The 17,722-nt window shown below is 37.2% G+C and overlaps 1 protein-coding gene across 1 annotated transcript; it reads left to right on the top strand.

Moving 5' to 3' along the window:
• The first annotated feature begins 5,556 nt into the window (after nucleotides 1–5,556).
• On the top strand, nucleotides 5,557–17,284 carry grap2a (GRB2 related adaptor protein 2a). Its single transcript, XM_079176802.1, has 8 exons — nucleotides 5,557–5,791; nucleotides 11,327–11,479; nucleotides 11,563–11,654; nucleotides 12,103–12,222; nucleotides 13,813–14,002; nucleotides 14,608–14,700; nucleotides 15,403–15,519; nucleotides 16,215–17,284. Exons 2-8 carry the CDS (start codon nucleotides 11,402–11,404, stop codon nucleotides 16,392–16,394), a joined length of 870 nt encoding a protein of 289 aa, XP_079032928.1. The 5' UTR covers nucleotides 5,557–5,791; nucleotides 11,327–11,401; the 3' UTR covers nucleotides 16,395–17,284.
• The last annotated feature ends 438 nt before the right edge of the window (nucleotides 17,285–17,722 follow it).

Genomic DNA, 17,722 nt, shown 5'->3' with positions numbered 1-17,722 from the left:
TCCAAACTGAGATGATTATTCAGCAGCAGAAGAAGAAGCAGAGACGTTTCCACTCACTGTTCGTCCGCTTCAGCTGTAAAACGAGCCGACACACAGCCCGGGTCCATAATAATAATAACCGTGAGGTCCGTTAACTGTCCGCCGGTGAGTCTGGACCGGACTGAATGAAGAGGAGCCGCTGGAGACACGAGCTACTGCATGTAACGTCTCCGCGGCGTCACGAGCATTGAGAGGCGGGACTAATCGCACTCGCACACACACACACACACACACACACACACACACACGCACGCACACACACACACACACACACACACACGCACACACATGCACACATTGGGGACCCACGAGTGACCGACGTCTTTGTGGAGTCCTACTCTGTTTCCTCATTAAAATATTAAACTGGATGAAATATGAACATAGTGTGAAGTACATAAATAGGTGGACTAAGTACTACTAAGTAACTAAGTACATTTACCCAAGTACACTTAGATTTTTTTTTAAATACTAAAGATGCTTTATTGTCATTGCATGTTACACACAATGAATTTGGTTTGGCAGCAATTCACTCCAGATAGCGAAATACAAATAGATTTAAAAAATAGATTTAATATATAAACTGAATAATAATCATATACAGTATATACATGGCGTATAACATTCTAAAACATAAAATACCATACATGCATATGTAACATACTGTAAACTGTTGTATTCCAGAATCAGAAACAGTTTTATTATCAAGTAGATTTGCACATTAAAGGAATTTGTCTTGGTTTATTGTTGTATAACAGTAAATACTTTGCAAAAGTCAAGAGACATCATTTAAAATAGAAAAAATCTCAATAAATAATGTGAACAAATATAAGAAATACATTGTGTTTCTGTTGGGCAGTTTAATCTGTAAAAGTGTATCACATTTTGTAAGGTTATCATATGTTTTTATGTATAGTCTGAATATGTAAAGTAACTAAATACAGCTTTCAAATAAATGTAAAATGAAGCTTAAAAAATGGGTCTGTACCAAAAAGAAAAAAGATATTTCCTCCTGTTGCACAATGTTTTTATTTTTATTTTTTCGTGTTAATTTGCATTATACTTTCAGAATTGGAAAATTGGAAATTTGAACTTATTAATTCCATCAAGGAGGTAATGTTTCGATACTGTTAGCAGGTGGTCTCGAAAGCTTTAAAGATTTTAGTGAAATTCTGCTGAAAGTTGGGGTCATGTGTCAAGCAACAAATGTTACATTTGTATTAATCTTTTTTAAAGAATTTCTTTATATTGTTGAAACATGTTCATTGTTTTCTTATAGACACCTCAGTTAAAAGAGAACATGAATGTTGCTTATATGATTTTTTGATCACTTTAGGTTTTTAATTCAAGATCTCGATTAAACCAAGTCTAAAAAAAACATAAAACCTTGGCAAAAGTATGAGAAAATATTGCGTCTATTTTTATTTATTTATTTATTTGTAGTTTCTTTCTTTAGTAATGTTAATTTATTATCAGCCTTTTATCAAAAATTAAATAATTTGCAGGCACAGTGGCTCATATGATGCAAAATGAAGGGAAAACTGTAACAAATTATACTGCTAGTATATTATTGTACTACATTGTGGTTTATATGTTGATACACAATACTGTTTGATATAATATATTGCCTATGTATAAACAACCTTATAACTATTGTGTACAATCCTGTACTAGACAATGAACCCAATGCTTCAGTCCTCCAGCTGAGGCTCATTTGCTCATTAAGAGCTCCATCTAGTGGCAGTAAAGTTGAACTGTAAATGTGCATTCCACCTCTGGGGTAGCTGTGCAGGTTGACTGGAAAGCAAAGGCGTAATCTGTCCCGGATACTGGAGGGCTGATGAGGGAAAGTGGAAACAGGTGAGCAAGTGAATGAGAGAGATTCAGGTTACTGGGAACGGTGGGAAAGTCTGAAGGTAACTGGTGGTAGGAACATATCACCCCAGGTGTATCCTCTGTACATTGGCTTCCAGTACGTTTTAGAATAGATTTCAATGTTCTTTTATTTACGTGAAAGTTACTAAATGGTCTGATATAAATATCTCAGCTCTTTTATCCTCGTACACTGCTCATACTTTGAGAGGCTTCTCTCTATTCCTGTCTATCGGCTGAAGACTAGGCCAGACAAAGCTTTGAGATTATTGGTGTGTTGCTCTTTAAGCACTTTTTTATGAATAAATTTAATTATTATTATGTACATACTGAAACTTGTGTTTGACCCTGCATAAGGTACTGATATTCAGGTGTGTCGTATGAGTTGTGTGTTTCCCTACATGTCCTTGACGGCACTAGAGGAATGCGGTGAGAATTTCCTGACACCCCTCTAGCACATATGTCCTTTATGATATGCCACCTCTAACACCTGCAGTACTTAACAAATGTAATCTTTTTCACACTGACACACACACACACACACACACACACACACACACACTCAGCCTGTGTAGTTTTGTGGTATTGAGTAACAGGCTGAGAGGCGGATGTGACTGAGCTCCACCTGCAGCTGCTGTGCACAGCAAAGAGACGACAAAGATTCAGGTCAGACTTGCATCTTTACACTTTTCTGCAAACGACATCTTTCTGCAGTCAGACTGAGAGCACTTCAGTATCAATCCAGTCAGTCAGTTACTCTATTTAACTGTGCTGAACATCTATCAGACATGTTAGAAGCTGTTTTCCAGGATGCTACCGGAATGAATGGATCTTACTTATTGAAGAAAAATAGAGAAAAACATAAATGAGGAAGGGAGGGACATACGTGCAATGACAAGACACTACATGGTGTCATTTTGATTACCAAGTTTAACAGAAGCACAAAAAACGACCATATATCATTAATCACGGTGTGTTTATGGGATAAAAAGAACAATAGGCCAGACATATTGGGCATACTTCAACACAGTTTAAATATATTATTAGGTCTGGCAGCACCATATTCCTAGTCATTGATTAAGTTAAGTTATTTAAATTAATGCAGAGAAGAAATTCAAATTAAGTAGCTTTGACAATAATTTATAACCCAAATGAGCTTGTTTACGATATTAACAAAGGACATTTTTGTCATTAAACATTTTCTTTCTCTGGACAGATTGATTCTAGCAGAATAAAGCAATATTAATTGATACTAAATAACATTTCCAGGAAGCAATCCAGCACTCGAGGTAATCAGACTCTCCGTCAAGATAATGTTCATTGATTGGTGCTAAAATGTCAGCGCTAACATGTTTTATGATAACACTGCTGCAATCAAACAGGTCCTGTTCGTGACTTTCATGGACAGGATATCTAGGCGCAGCCAGGGGGTGGAGAACGTCAGGTTCGGGGGTCTCGGGATCACCTCTCTGCTGTTTGCAGATGATGTGGTCCTGTTGGCCTCCTCGTATCGTGACCTCCAGAATTCACTGGGGCGGTTTGCAGCCGAGTGTGAAGCGGCGGGGATGAGAGTTAGCACCTCCAAATCTGAGGCCATGGTGCTCTACCGGAAACCGGTGGATTGCGCTGGAAAATGGTGCGTACGAGAGGGAAGTCTGGGTCAGCCTGCTTGGCCTGCTGCCACCGCGACCCGACCCCGGATAAGTGGAGGAAAATGGATGGATGGACTGCTGCAATCTAACTGTGAAAGATATAAAACAATATAAATCACATTTTATCTGCAAGAGATTAGTTATAATACAGATGTTTGTTTTAAACTGTGTACTTTCCAGTGTGATGAAGGGCTCCTTTACAGAAACTTCAACTCCAGATGAATTAATTCAATTGAACTTTACCGATTCAGTGTGTTGCAGGTAGTACACATAAATATACAGATAAATATTATATCTCAACAATACAGGGCCTTAAGATTAGGTTAAAATGCAGAGGCCAACTATAAGGCATTTGTTCCTTTTAGTTTATATCTTACTTTTGTGGTCAAGTATCTCCTGGTTTTATTGTGTTTCTCTCTTGACATATTAATTCATTATCAAAACATTTGCATGATAATTATTGTAGTAGAAACTAGTAGTAACGACTTAAATTATCAGCATCAATGTGCACACTTGTATGTTTATATATTTGGTGATTATCTGATTACGATGTTTAACAGTTCAACTTTTTTTAGTGTTTTCTTGTGTACACGTGCGTCTAAACCACAGTTGCAGAAGTACTGAGTAGTATTTGTGACCGTCCACTGATATAAAGCGTTCACTGATGAGAAAGGTTAGTGGTGAAAATATGAGGCAAGGAAGAGGAAGTTGCATCAAGTTAACCAGAAAGAGACCGGGAACTTTCAGATTTTTCTGCAAAATAAAAGGAGAATGGAGAAGGAGTCAACTACAAAAACAGAATTTAACATTATTAGGTTTTTGGCACATTTCAGCCTTCGTGTTGATAAATAAAATGCTTTGTGCACCACAAACAAAATTGCATTCACCTCAATTGCATAAATAAAAGATCCATAACTATATTGTAGCCTACATGCAGACACAAAGAGAGAAAACAAGTTTAAATTGAAACATGTTTTAAATCTTAAAGATTCATCCTAGACTTGTTTAAGACAATTAAAAATATACTGCTTGTAATAATACTGCTTGTTTGATTCGTTTTTTACCATCAAAAAGTTTGATAACCTTTATTATTGTTGTTTTTTAAATGATCTTAGGCTATATACCGCCCTCATTTAAAAATACAATATATGAATATGCAAGTGTAGTTGATTTTAAAAAGTCCAGTGCTCACTCATTACCACATTGTCTGTTTTATTTAATCAACAATCGAACTATAAAAACAACAATTGGAGAACACAGTTTGAGAACTAACCTTCTTTTAAACAGTTCCACCTCCGAGACTCAGTCAGGGACATAAGTGGTAATATTAGTCACTTAAAAACAGCAAATTTATGTATTTACATTTCTGCTTACTACAAATTGAACAAACTAAAAATCATTTAGTGGTGCTTTCATGATGTAGGACAGAGCCAGGCTAGCTCTCCGCCCTGTTTCCAGTCATTATGCTAAGCTAAGCTAAATCTTATCGTCCGTTGTATCTTCATATTTAAACGAACAGGCATTAGAATGGTATCAATCTAACTCTCTGCAAGGAAGCGAATAATGTCCCACAAACACTTACTTAAAATGCTGAAACAAGTGGACTACTTTTACTTTTAATAGCCTCACACAACTTTTTTTGCTGATGCACTTAAAAACTTTTATAGGAGTTGAAATGCAGTATATTTACTTGTAGTGTAGTAGTGTAGCATTGTTGAATTGGTACTTTCACTAAAATATTTGAATAGTTGTGTGACCTGTGAGCTGTTGGAGTATGTTTTAAAAAGGGATTTGTGCTCTTTCTGCATTGATTGTGTTGCATTCACATTTGATAAGCTTTGACCAGCTACCTGCTGTTGTAACCGTTATAACTGTTACTCCTTTACATTTCGCCTATTTGTCAGCATTAGTTCGTCACAAGTGGAGTTTTATTTTGAAAATGAGGGCGGAAGTGACTGTAACGCGCTCCGTGGCTGGTACTTCTATCGGAGGCGGTTTCTCGTCACGCAGAGCGAGCAGAGACACACGGAGCTCACAAATCATCCGACTTTACTGGACTCCATCCAGCCAACAGAGCAAAGAACACATCCGTCACCCAAAGCAGGACTTTTATTTGGTTATGCAAACATATATTTTTTGAGCCTTTAAATATGCTGCTGTGTTCACACTGCGGAAGGAGACGAGGCCAGCCTTAGAATAAACTCATCAAGTTTAACTCCGGAGGAGGAAAGGTAAGCTGCGCGATATTGATTAACTATCAGACAACTTTAAGTTGAAATGATGAACCATACTTCCTTGTAAAAAAATATTGGTTTTAGTGAGAGCTCAGTTATGTTCCTCTTTCTCTTTCTCTCTCTTTCTCACTTCTCTATCGCTATAACGTTAACTATGTCAACATTCAGACAGTATTATGTTACAATATATGTCCTTGTTTTTCTTTACTGAATGAAACGCTTGCAGAAATCTCTGCTGCATCTGCAACAGTCAACGCTACAATAAACATAGAATCTGGCTTAAATTAAAATCTATTTTATGGACACCCACAGCGGGCTGAATTCTTCTAACATATTTATGTATTAAATGTTTGTTTATGATCAAAGGCCTTTGTTCATGTTCTGGATCTTTCTGTTTGATTTGGAGGGTTTGCTCTTCAGCTGCAAGTTTTTACTCCCCTCTCTTTGGGGAAGTGGTTTTGGTGTAACACGGAGGGTTAGAGGAGGTCATCATAACTGATAGTCAGTCACAATCTCATTAGTTCAGAATCATTTTTGGTGTATTTTCCCCGTTTTTTCTTAAATATGTCAGAAAATTGTTTGAAAAGTGGCTGTTAAACTTGTCTTATGTCCTTTTTTACAAAACAATGTTTCACATTAGTTTGACATTTCATAGACTAAATGATAATATAACATCATCAGCACATTAACAGATAATTAAAATAATCATTGCAGCTCTACAAAAATCAGTGTTTAGTCGTTTTTCAGATATATTCAGATTTGACGTTAAAATCCCACAATGATCTTACAGACCATGATGCAATAACATTTATATAATGTTAAAACTAGCACCACGGTGACCAACTATTACAGAAAAATACTGCTTACACATTGATCAACAATCACATGATATAATATGTAACAGCATAACATCCACAGGGGTAATTTTATTTTAATATATTGCAGTATTGTTAGTTACTTAAAGACTGGATTCTGAGAACGACGGTGCAGTTCTAGAAAAAGCTGCTTCTCTGATCACAGGCCGAGACAGAAACCCTCTGAAGTCAAGATACTGAGAACTAAAATGCAACATTGCACGCAATACTTTTTGCAACTGAAACTATTAAATGCAGTTGGTACATGGTGTGGTGATATGAACCACAAAGTATCTTCAAAATCAACTTCCTCTCATCCTCAGTCTACACACACACTCGTTAATCAGCAACAATTTATAATCAATTCATTGTTATTTTTAAACAGAAATGCTAAAAAGTCACTGGTTTCAGCTTCACACGTGTGAATATTTGCTGGTTTTCTTTGTCGTCTAAGATAGTGTACTGAATATCTTTTGTTTTTTAATCGACTTTTGGATGAAATGTGACGGTAGAAGACGGTTTTCTGCAAAAACAATTAATTGAGAAAATAAATTGCTGGTTAATTGATAATGAAAGTAACCCCAAAGTAAAGTTGCAGCCCTAAACAAAAATTCTTCTTATCAATTAATTGTTTAAATCGTTGTTTTTAAGTAGAACTGTCATAAATGCACTGGTTCTGGGTTTTGGACAGTTGGTCAGACAAAATAAGACATTTCATCCATTGTTTACACAATTATTATTGATAGAAAAAATCATTGGCGCATCCATCATTAATGAAGATAATAGTTATCTGCAGCCATTGTCTGCAGTCTATTGTCAGTATGATGCATGTTGTATTTGGCTGTAAAGTAAATTAATTATATTTCAAATAAAAGTCTTTAAAGTAGATTACAAATGCAGGAAAACCACTCGTCACGTGCTTTGGTGGTTGTATTCTCCTGTCACAAATGTCAATACGGGCCACTAGGAGTTCCAACTTAAACAAAGAACATTTTGCTTATTGACATTATTGACAATCTCTGCAGATTCTGCAGCCACATGTAGAATCTGTAGAACAAGACGTTGCTATTGGAAGCTTTCTAGTTTCCATTTCTACTCCGAGTTGTACTGACCAATCATGTTAGAGCCGGCTTTGCTTTAATGCAGGTAAACGGTCCGTGTGGAGAGCAAAAGAGGCGGAATCAAACGGTGGAATTACAATTTCCAGGTCCGTCACGTGATGCTATGGTGCCCAAAAACACTTGTTCCCAAAAGATTATATCGGGAAAGAACTCGAGGTAAATCAACTCCCCAGTACGAACACTTGAATAGCCCTTATTTAAATCAATAGGTCCTCAAAGTAAAATGCACTAATAGTTGAATGCAAAGTTATTTTCTGATACCTGTGAACCCTAGAAATATTGCCCGTTGCCCCCAGAGGCTTTTTGACATCAGACTGATAGACGCTGGGTTCTAATATTTCATTTTAATCTACTGAGCATGGACTCGTACGTTGTAATCTGTCCCATTGTTTTCTTTCAAAGCCTTAAAATGTTTCCGGAGGCTGTAACTACGCCCACCGTAATAACTGGAAATGCACATTTCTATATTCATGGTATTTAAGATCCGTCCCTTAATAAACATAAAGAAGGAGTCAAAGGGCTTACTGAGCCAAAACAAACTTTGACCCATAATAATTTCATTAATATTGACACTTCTGTTCTGTACTTCCAGCACATAAACGGCTAAAAACAAACTTTTGAAAAAGCGTTAATGGGGTCGACTCTTGATTGATAGCGTCCCGTCCAGCTTCTCTTGTTGCTGCTGTTTATAACATCAATCATTAAATGCTGACTGAAGCAGAAGAGGCCTGAATTAGATATCAAAAATGAAATATAGAAAAAGTCCCTGAGGTCATGCAGGAACAGCTTGCTGTACTAAAACTGTATTTGATTTCCCCTTTATTTATTTCTGCATTCCAACACATAGTCAGGAGCTGAGACAGGGCGAGGCTGTTTCATGTAGTTATGAATCAAAGTGCATTCATTTAAAACCACTTTAAACATTTCATATCAAGATTAAGGTGAAATGTGTATAATGGGTAATAAGGGGAAACATCACAACAATAGTTGATGCTTAATAGACCGTAAAAGATCCAAAGAAACGACGTGTACTCTCTTTATTTATCATTTATAATGTTTGAACACCATCAGGTACAAAATTAAAGTTTGGTTCTGTCAGTTAGAGTTTATGATCCACTTTGTAGTCGTTGCTACTTCTTTAATTAACCAAAAGTGATCCAGAAATGTGGCTATAAGATTCTTAGTCTGATGTGGTTTAATTCAGTGCTTCCTAACCTTTATTAGTCCTATTATACGTCGACAGTCCTGTCAGACAAATTCAAGTACCACTTCATTGACACCACCGTAATGTTTAACACAGTGATTTGAATCGATTAAACTGGATGATATTCAACACTATCGATGTCTTTCAATATTTTAAATTAACTGCAATGGTGAAGTTGCAGCGTGCAGGATCTGGCGACATCTAATGGTGAGTTTGCAGATTGCAACCAACTAAAACTTCCTGTGTGCCGAGTAGGAGAACATCGGTGGTCGACGTAAAAACGCAATTGTTCCTAGAGCCAGTGTTTGGTTTGTCCATTCAGGGCTACTGTAGAAACCTGGCGGACTCTGTGAGGAGGACCCGCTCCGTATGTAGAAAACACGATTCTTATTTTCAGGTGATTATACACTAAATAAAACATACATTCTGTCTGTATAAATGCTACATAGTGTACCTTAAGTGTTTTGCAGTTAGTTTAATAAACGTTTCATTTATAAAAAACTTGATTCTGCGATTTGATTTGGGAAAAATTTGCGAAAGAACTCTAAAAGCTGCCTGTGATTTTGAGACAATATTAATAAATTGGAGGAGGAATTCTGTTATTTAAAATAAACCTAATAGTCTCTGAAAGTCAAAGTTGAGTCCCATCACTGTCCTTCACCGGTTTGATTGCCGTTACATATTTTGGTATTATCAATTATTAATCTATGCAACAAGCTCACGCTACACTCGCTAAAGAGCATTTTAAGTGTTTATTAATTTTTTTAATCCAGGGCGGCACCGACTAATCTCAGTCAACTAAGATTTCTTTACTCGATTAGTTGTTTTTTATTTATTTTATAAATTTCTTATTCTTTATTCTTTATTTTATTCTTATTTCCAAGAAAATAATAAACACGTGTAAACAGGATTTAAAGTGGTTGCAGGATTCTTTGTGGAGAAACTTATTGAATAATCGACAAAATTGTATGAATGTGAGTTGACAATATTTTTAGATAGCTAGACTAATTCTCTAATTCCTATTTTGTAAATTATCTGAGCTACACCATCCTGGCGACAGCAAAAGTACCATCTGGTTTGAAATAACAATACATTTAAAGTAAATTTCTGGTATGTTAGGAGGTTTGTCTTCTACCCTCAAACAGATAAAAGTGCATTCAGAAAACTGACTTTATTTTAGGAGCTATGTATATTAAGATACGATGTGTCTGTTTATTGAGAGATGTGTATTTGCCCCGTGGGGAAAGGGAACACACTGGGTATTTTATTGCAGTATAAAGTTGTACATTTGCAAAGCGCTCTACAGTTGCACGAGTGAAACAAAGGTAGATTCAGTTCACTTCATGATACCACATCCTTCTCTCTGTAACCACAAACAGGGTGAAGAATTTATTCACATCTGTGGGAAAATATCCAAAAGTAACTCTCGACATACAGTCACTGCTGTCATGGGATTCAAATCCTGAGGTTTTGTTTTAATTGGACTTTTTGGTCCTCACTCCATTAGTTTAACTCTTTCAATTGGATTTCCACTAATGATGCGTCGACGTCTGCATTCCCGTCCTGTTTGTCTATCTGTAAGTAAACAGTTAGCAAACGAGGAAGTGGCTTTTGTGACTCTTCCTAATTTAAGAACAGATTACCAATCTTTTTTTTTTCCAGTTCCTATAACCTCAGCATGTCATTTCCATGTCTTTCATTCATGTCGGCGGATTTTCAACCCGTCACACATGACCACACGCTGTGTTATTACCAGGAACTGAAGTATTAAATGTCTGAGTGGAATAACGGACACTGCTGCTGTTTGTGCTCAGTGTTTATATTCAGTCAACATCCTGTTCCCTTCCATCACATCCCCTAAAAACAAACAGAAGTCGGATAAATTAGGACTTTATGTAAGAAGTGTTTAAAATCTGCTCTGAATCTACCTAGACATTGAGTTCTGTGCAAATGCATTTTGTTAAATGAGCTTCTGTTTATCTATTTTATGATTAGAATGCATTTTATTTAACTTTTATCATTCTATTTTATTTACCCTAATGTTGTGTTTTGGATCGTTGAACCTCCCAGATCCCCAATACGATTATTAAAATATCTGTGATGGGAGTTTTTCCAAGAGATCAAGCAGGGAATTGACCCCAAACATTTGTGTCGTCATTTAACATAGTTTATTTTCTTTGTATGTTTTGTACATCCCATGGAACATAAAACTTTAAATATTTCCTCATTTGGTGTAATGAGGGTTACAACATTAATATTTGTTTTACATACAGGGTGTCAGAAGACAATACAAACTCAGTTTAAAGGAAGAAATTATTGTTCTAATTGTTTGAAATTCTTTCTCGCTGTATAGAAACCCTTGTGGTGGACTCCCTGATCGTCTCTTTGCTGCTTTTCTTCGCTTGCTGAACACTTCCTGCCCGTCCCGATGGAAGCCAGAGGAAAGTTTGATTTCACTGCCACAGGAGACGACGAGCTCAGCTTCAGAAAGGGCGATATACTAAAGGTCAGCGGATGACGATTCTCTTCTTAATGTGCATTCAAAATATCTTTTGTGTGACGTCTCGTTTCTTTACTTCCTCTGATCAGATTTTAAGCTCACAAGACGATTGGTATAAAGCAGAGATGAACGGAATGCAGGGATTCATTCCTCAGAACTACATCGAGGTGCTGACTCCGAGGTTAGAGACATTAAAACAAGCAGTGGCCCTGGAAGGGAATTAGTTCTCTTATTTGGGATGACATCCAGTTTATACACATCGTTTGAAAGATCAAATCCACCTGTGCAAACCATTTTAAGATCTATTCATCAGTGAAAACAGTTTAATGCTAATTTTGCAACAGTACTGCAGATACAACACAGCAAAAACATATGTTTGTGCTCTTTTTTTAATTTGATTAAATATGACATAGACTAATTCCCACTTCTTTAAAATAAACTTGTTAATAAAATGTTCCCATTCAGAAGAGACCAGAATTAATTTAAAAGTTTTTATTCTAGGTTTGTCATTTTTGGGCTTGTGGACAAAAAAGCTATACTTGTTTAAGGATAAGTGTAGGTGTGTGTGTGCGTGTGTGTGTGTTGTCAACATAAAATAAGCAGCAGCATTAAATCCTCTCTGTGTTCAGGTGGTTTCAAGAGGACGCCAGTCGCAGCGCTGCAGAGGAAATCCTCCGGTGCAAAGACGTGGGAGACTTTGTGATCCGAGGATGCCAGAGCTCCCCGGGAGACTTCTCCATCTCTGTCAAGTGAGTGAAGATCTGTGTCTCAAAAGTGTGAGACACATCAGAACAAAAAGCGTTTGTTTTTGCTGTAAATCCATATCCGTCAGTTCAGTTCCAGATGAAAGTGGATTTGTTTTATACGTTATCTTCGTCTCCAAAAGGAGGTTTCTGTGACAGAACAAACGTCTTTGTCTTTGGCTCGACTTCTTATCAGTTCTTATCAGTTAATGTGTAACTAGCTGGTATGCTAGCTGCTGTTAGCATTGTGTTAATCAGATGTGAATTTGCGACAGTTGCAGCACTTCAAATAGATTCTTGCAGGCATAAGATCAACTACCAGAATCCTGTTCAGTCATCCGAGGTTTAATGTTTTAATCTTTCTCCTTTTTGTTTTGTTTACTACTATGACCGACAAACAGTGAAGTGAGGTTTTATATGACTGGTGTGGGTAACTAATCGCTCAAAGTCTCATTTGATTGGATGATTTTTTTTGTAAACTTTCCTGAGAGCAGGATGAGTCATTAAACATTTGAAACCATTTTACTGAAGAGAAAAGACAGGGATTTGATGTAAAAATAGTGATACTGATTTTTGAAATATATTTTATTACCACAGGTATGCAGGATTAAAACTGGGAAAAAGTATTCTTCATTCTTCATCACTGGGTCTTTAAACTCCGGACAACCACATATTAAAAGAATATATATTGAATTACTTATCCAGTTGTAGATTTGGTGGTTTTTAACACAAAGGTGTGATTGAAATCTGGTAAAAGATGAGTTACACTTTGTGGCCTGATTTAACCGTCAAAAGAGTAAACCAATGTTTTTCCTCTTCGCCCATCAATATATCTAAAAGACGTCAACTCTGACTCATCATCTCGCCCTCGTAGCTTCTCTGATGTTCTGCAAACTCTGCAAGACTTCTTATATTTAGAACCAGGAGGCAGCTGCAGCTGCAGTGATGCAGTAAACAAGTCAGAGGCGGAGTTCAGTTAGTTTACTTCAGAGTGTCTGCAGTCCTTCAGACCACCAGTGAAAACATTCAGCTCTCTTTTACTCTGCTCTCTACTCACCTCCACTACGGCCACCAGGATCTGACTTAATGCTCTTTAGTTTACTGTGATGTTGTAGTTTTGTACAATGACCAGCAGAGGACAATCCAGCTGAGGAAATCCATCAGGAATGATGGAGCATGAGGAGTCAATCCATCAATCCATCAATCCATCAATCCATCAATCAATCAAACATTATTTGTGGTATTTTAAATACAATGAAATAGGTGATTTATAAAACAGTTTAATAAAAGAAGTGAAAAATAAAACGATAATGAAATAGCAATTAAATAGAAAAGCATTTTTCAACTTAAACACAATAAATTAAGTGATTGATTAATTAACAATGAAATACAATACAATTCAAACGTGAATACAATAAATTAAGTTAATAAAAGGATGTAAATAATCTCTACGAACCTTTCTTAATCAAAGAACTGGCTGAAGAGCTTTTAAGTTTACGTTTAAAATTTTTCAACACTCAGATCGGTTGCTCAGTTAGTTGTTCAGGTGCAGCTAATATTAACATTTTAACAACACATGCTTTTATCTTCCCTCAGGCACGAGAGTGACGTTCAGCACTTCAAAGTGATGAAAGACAACAAAGGCCATTACTTCCTGTGGTCGGAGAAGTTCACCTCCCTAAACAAGCTGGTGGAGTTCTACAAGTCCACCTCCATCTCCAAAACCAGGGAGATCTACCTCAACGACGGCAGCTCGGACAGTCGGAGCCCCTCCGTCGTCCAGTCGGTACGTTCAACTCTGCTGCTTAGTTTTTATTTGCTATTAAACCGACTTCTTAAACAGCGACCTACACATGTGGGTTTGGTGTTAAAGATTGTGGTTCAGAAATGGACAAAAGGATTTCGACTTCCTCACTCTGCAGGAAAAGGTTAAGGTTGTGTGTTTGTGCCGTAATATAATTAGCACAATATCTTTTTAAAGGCAGATAAATGCTGCAACTGATGCACGATTCATGGCTCATGTTTTAATGAGAGTGAATCAGCTGTGGAGGGAGAGATTATTAATAATTGTCATATTTACACCTTTTATATCCGTTTTGTCAGTCTAATAATAAATTAATTAAATCATTGATTTCCACATCTTGTACAACAGTTTTCTGCTTTTTTTTCAGGAAGTTAAAGAAATACTTGTGTTTACTGTCATAATATTTTAGATAAATAAGAAATCATAGCCTCCATGTTTACGTGAATGTTTTGAATCTGTCTTTGCTTACCTGCGTCTTTGTTCATATCAGATGAGAAACATTTGATTAATGAACATGTAAATAGAAATGGCCGCTGTAGTTTCCTGATGTGACAGTCATCTTCTCCCTGCTTGTTTCCTCCCTTTAGGTGAAGAGGGGAAGTTTGCCTGAACAACGTAACACGCCTGCAGCCATCGTTGCTTCAGGGCGCAGATCTTCAGACCAGCCTCACAACCAGCTGGTACACTTTCTCTTTATTAGTCTGATTTTAATTATATAAATGATATAAGAGCAGATCTTGTCATAATATTTTTTTATGCTGTGTCAATTTTTACATCAAGTTTGTAAAGCCACTTGAACATTTCAACAACTTGTCTACTATATCAGTTAATTTATGCATTGCTTTTTGCTTAAATGTGTCAACTGTTGGCAACGGCTTGGCTTCCTTGCTAACTAGATTTTTTTTTTTAATATAATAGATATAATAAATTGAGTGTTTTTGTCAGCTTAGAAAGAGCCCTCATATCTTCATAGGGGACAGGTCCTCTTCACTGAGTCTACGGAGTTGCACTGCAATAAAACGGTTCTTATGATATCTCACGTGAAGTTACTCCTCATTTATTCATGCATTTTAGGAAAAAGATCATGATATACTTAGTTAGGTTTAATAAATGATGGTCAAATACTTAGTTAGGATTAGGAAAAGATCGTGAACAGCGAACAGTGGTCTCCTGGCTGAAAGATCGCTGTTTGATGAGGGTAAATTACAGATAACGGATAGATGGATGATTTCTATTTTGTTAAATAAGTTGAAATACTCCACAGTATTTCCCTCAGAAACCCGCTGTGGCTCTCCACCATATTACGGCTCACATAACATTTGTCTGTTTTAGTTTACAGTCAGCTAAAGCAGGAACTTGAAGCGTTTTCTCGTCTTTTACAGGCTAAGAAAGTCGGTCTGGAGGAGCGAGCTCACACCATCGGCCACACAGGAAGAAGCAGCCCCCTCCCAGCCGCTCATCCTCCCCGTCGCACGTCTGAGACCATGCCTCCCCCTCAGGTCAGCAGTCCTCTCTCCTCACGACACACGTGGTCAAAAACAGGGCGACGAATCACGATTTTATTATTTTATGTGATTGTTTCCCAGAACCCACATCAAATTACTCTCAGACTAAAATGTAATTTATAATAATATAAAATAAAATGACAAATACTCTCATTTGAAACTAGAACTGGATTTTTTTTAATTGACGACATGACTTGAACAAGTCGTCGATTATTAAACTTGATAACTTAATTAAATGAACTTGCTTCTTTCATCATTTCTGCAGAAATGCTATTTTTTTAATTTGTAATTAACGCCCTCAAATTCCAAAGTATTCCCTCAAATTAGTTTGTGCACTCAAAATAACAATGTTGTGTGTATTTACACGACCTAATTAGTTCTATTAAATTACTAGCATTGTCATCTTTACATTTGTCCTCGACATCCCTTAATAAAGTCCATATAATAGTCATGGAGAGGAATGACACAACACGAACACAAAACAAAGAGCAGATTTTATGTTTTCGTTGAAATTGAATAAGTTAAGAACACAAAGTATTGAGTTGTTGTACACACATCTCTATGTACTAAAATGCTTTTTTATATTATCATAAAGAAAACTTTAAAGAAAACAATGAACTCGTCTTTACCACTGAAGACTATTGAGTCGTCCGTGAGGTATTGATCGTCGTGCTTCCTCCGTCCCACAGAGGGCGTCCACGCTGCAGGTGAAGGCGCTCTACGACTTCCACGCGGAGGAAGACGACGAACTCGGATTCAGCGCCGGCGACATCATCGAGCTGTTGGATCGCTCGGACGCGTCGTGGTGGAAAGGGAGGCTGCGGGGGAAAAGCGGGCTGTTTCCTGCCAACTACACGATGCAGCTGTGAGAACACCCGCCCCCCCACCCCCCCAAAGGCGATGCACTCCCTCTGTCTGCAAACATTCAAAGACTCGCTCTGAACAGAAACAAAAACTGACTCATCTAATCTCTGCACCTCGAGTTTGTCAAGACGCCGGTCTGAAGACGGAGTCATTTAGTGTTTGCAGATAATATTAAAATGTGTACTGCAGGAAGGAGCAGAAACAGGAGTTCCCTAAAACCTGCTACATGTGGCACCGAAGAATGTTTTATCATTCGTATCACGACGTGTCTGACAGCAGGTATCAATTTGCAAAAATGCTGGTTGGCCCGTCTGCTGGAGAATCGACTGTTAAACTGTTTCTGCTCATGTTGTTAGTGTAGTCATGTTTTATACCACAAAAAGTTTTGTATGAAAAATTCAGTAGATTTCCCAAGAAGCCTGAACGCTTGACATAGACGTGTAACTTCCTCGAAATAAAATCATTGATGATAAAGAAACCCTTCTGAGGTAATTCATACAAAGAAAAGCCACGTAAGGACAAACTGTGAACATTTTTGTTTCCTAGATCTTTTGTGGTTTTTATTACTCGCATGGAACCCTGAAATTGATTTATGAAGGTATTTCTGCACTTATTTTATAAGTCTTGTCCTGCTGCATGAGGGCAGCCAGAGCCAATTAAAATAAAACCAGAAGTAAGGAAAGTTAGCCTTCGAAATAAAAGCTGCTCTAAAGCCTTTGTCCAAATCAGGCGGCAACCTCTGGTTCTGAAAAGTAAAATCAATGCTGAAGTGTATAAAACTTGCATTCCCTCTACTGACCAGCAGGGGGTGACTCCTCTGGTTGTATAGAAGTCTATGAGAAAATGACTCTACTTCTCTCTTGATTTATTACCTCAGTAAACATTGTAAACATGAGTTTATGGTCTCAATCTCTAGTTTCAAGTCTTCTTCAATACAGCATGATGTTCATTTAGTAGATGATGGTCCATTTAGAGTCAAACAGACCATAAAGCAGAGTATGCTTTATAGGGCGTGGTGCTACCAGCAGCTTATACAGTGTCTCTACGTCACTCCAACAAAGTCAAAATATGGTCACTTCTGTTCAGTGGTTGCAAAAAGCCAAGATGGCGACGGCCAAAACGCCAAACTCATGGCTTCAAAACCTCAGTCCACAAACAAATCGGTGATGTCACAACTACTACATTCGCTTCTTGTATACAGTCTATGGCCTTTCTGTAATAAATGCTCTTACCTCCACACCACCATAAAACCAAAAGGTACATTCCTCATCAAAAAATGTTTATCCAGACGTGACCCTGATAGGAAGTAGTGTTAATACATATTATCTGTGCA

This window comes from Pholis gunnellus (genome assembly GCF_910591455.1).
Source record: "Pholis gunnellus genome assembly, chromosome: 17".
Lineage (NCBI taxonomy): Eukaryota > Metazoa > Chordata > Actinopteri > Perciformes > Pholidae > Pholis > Pholis gunnellus.
The sequence above is the reverse complement of the archived record's forward strand: the minus strand, read 5'-3'. Positions and strand labels throughout refer to the sequence as shown.

Coding starts and splice junctions, on each gene's coding strand:
- grap2a (XM_079176802.1), top strand. CDS start 11,402: ATGGAAGCCAGAGGAAAGTTTGATTTCACTGCCACAGGAGACGACGAG. Junction 14,701..15,402: donor ACCAGCCTCACAACCAGCTG/GTACACTTTCTC, acceptor CGTCTTTTACAG/GCTAAGAAAGTCGGTCTGGA. Junction 15,520..16,214: donor AGACCATGCCTCCCCCTCAG/GTCAGCAGTCCT, acceptor TCCGTCCCACAG/AGGGCGTCCACGCTGCAGGT.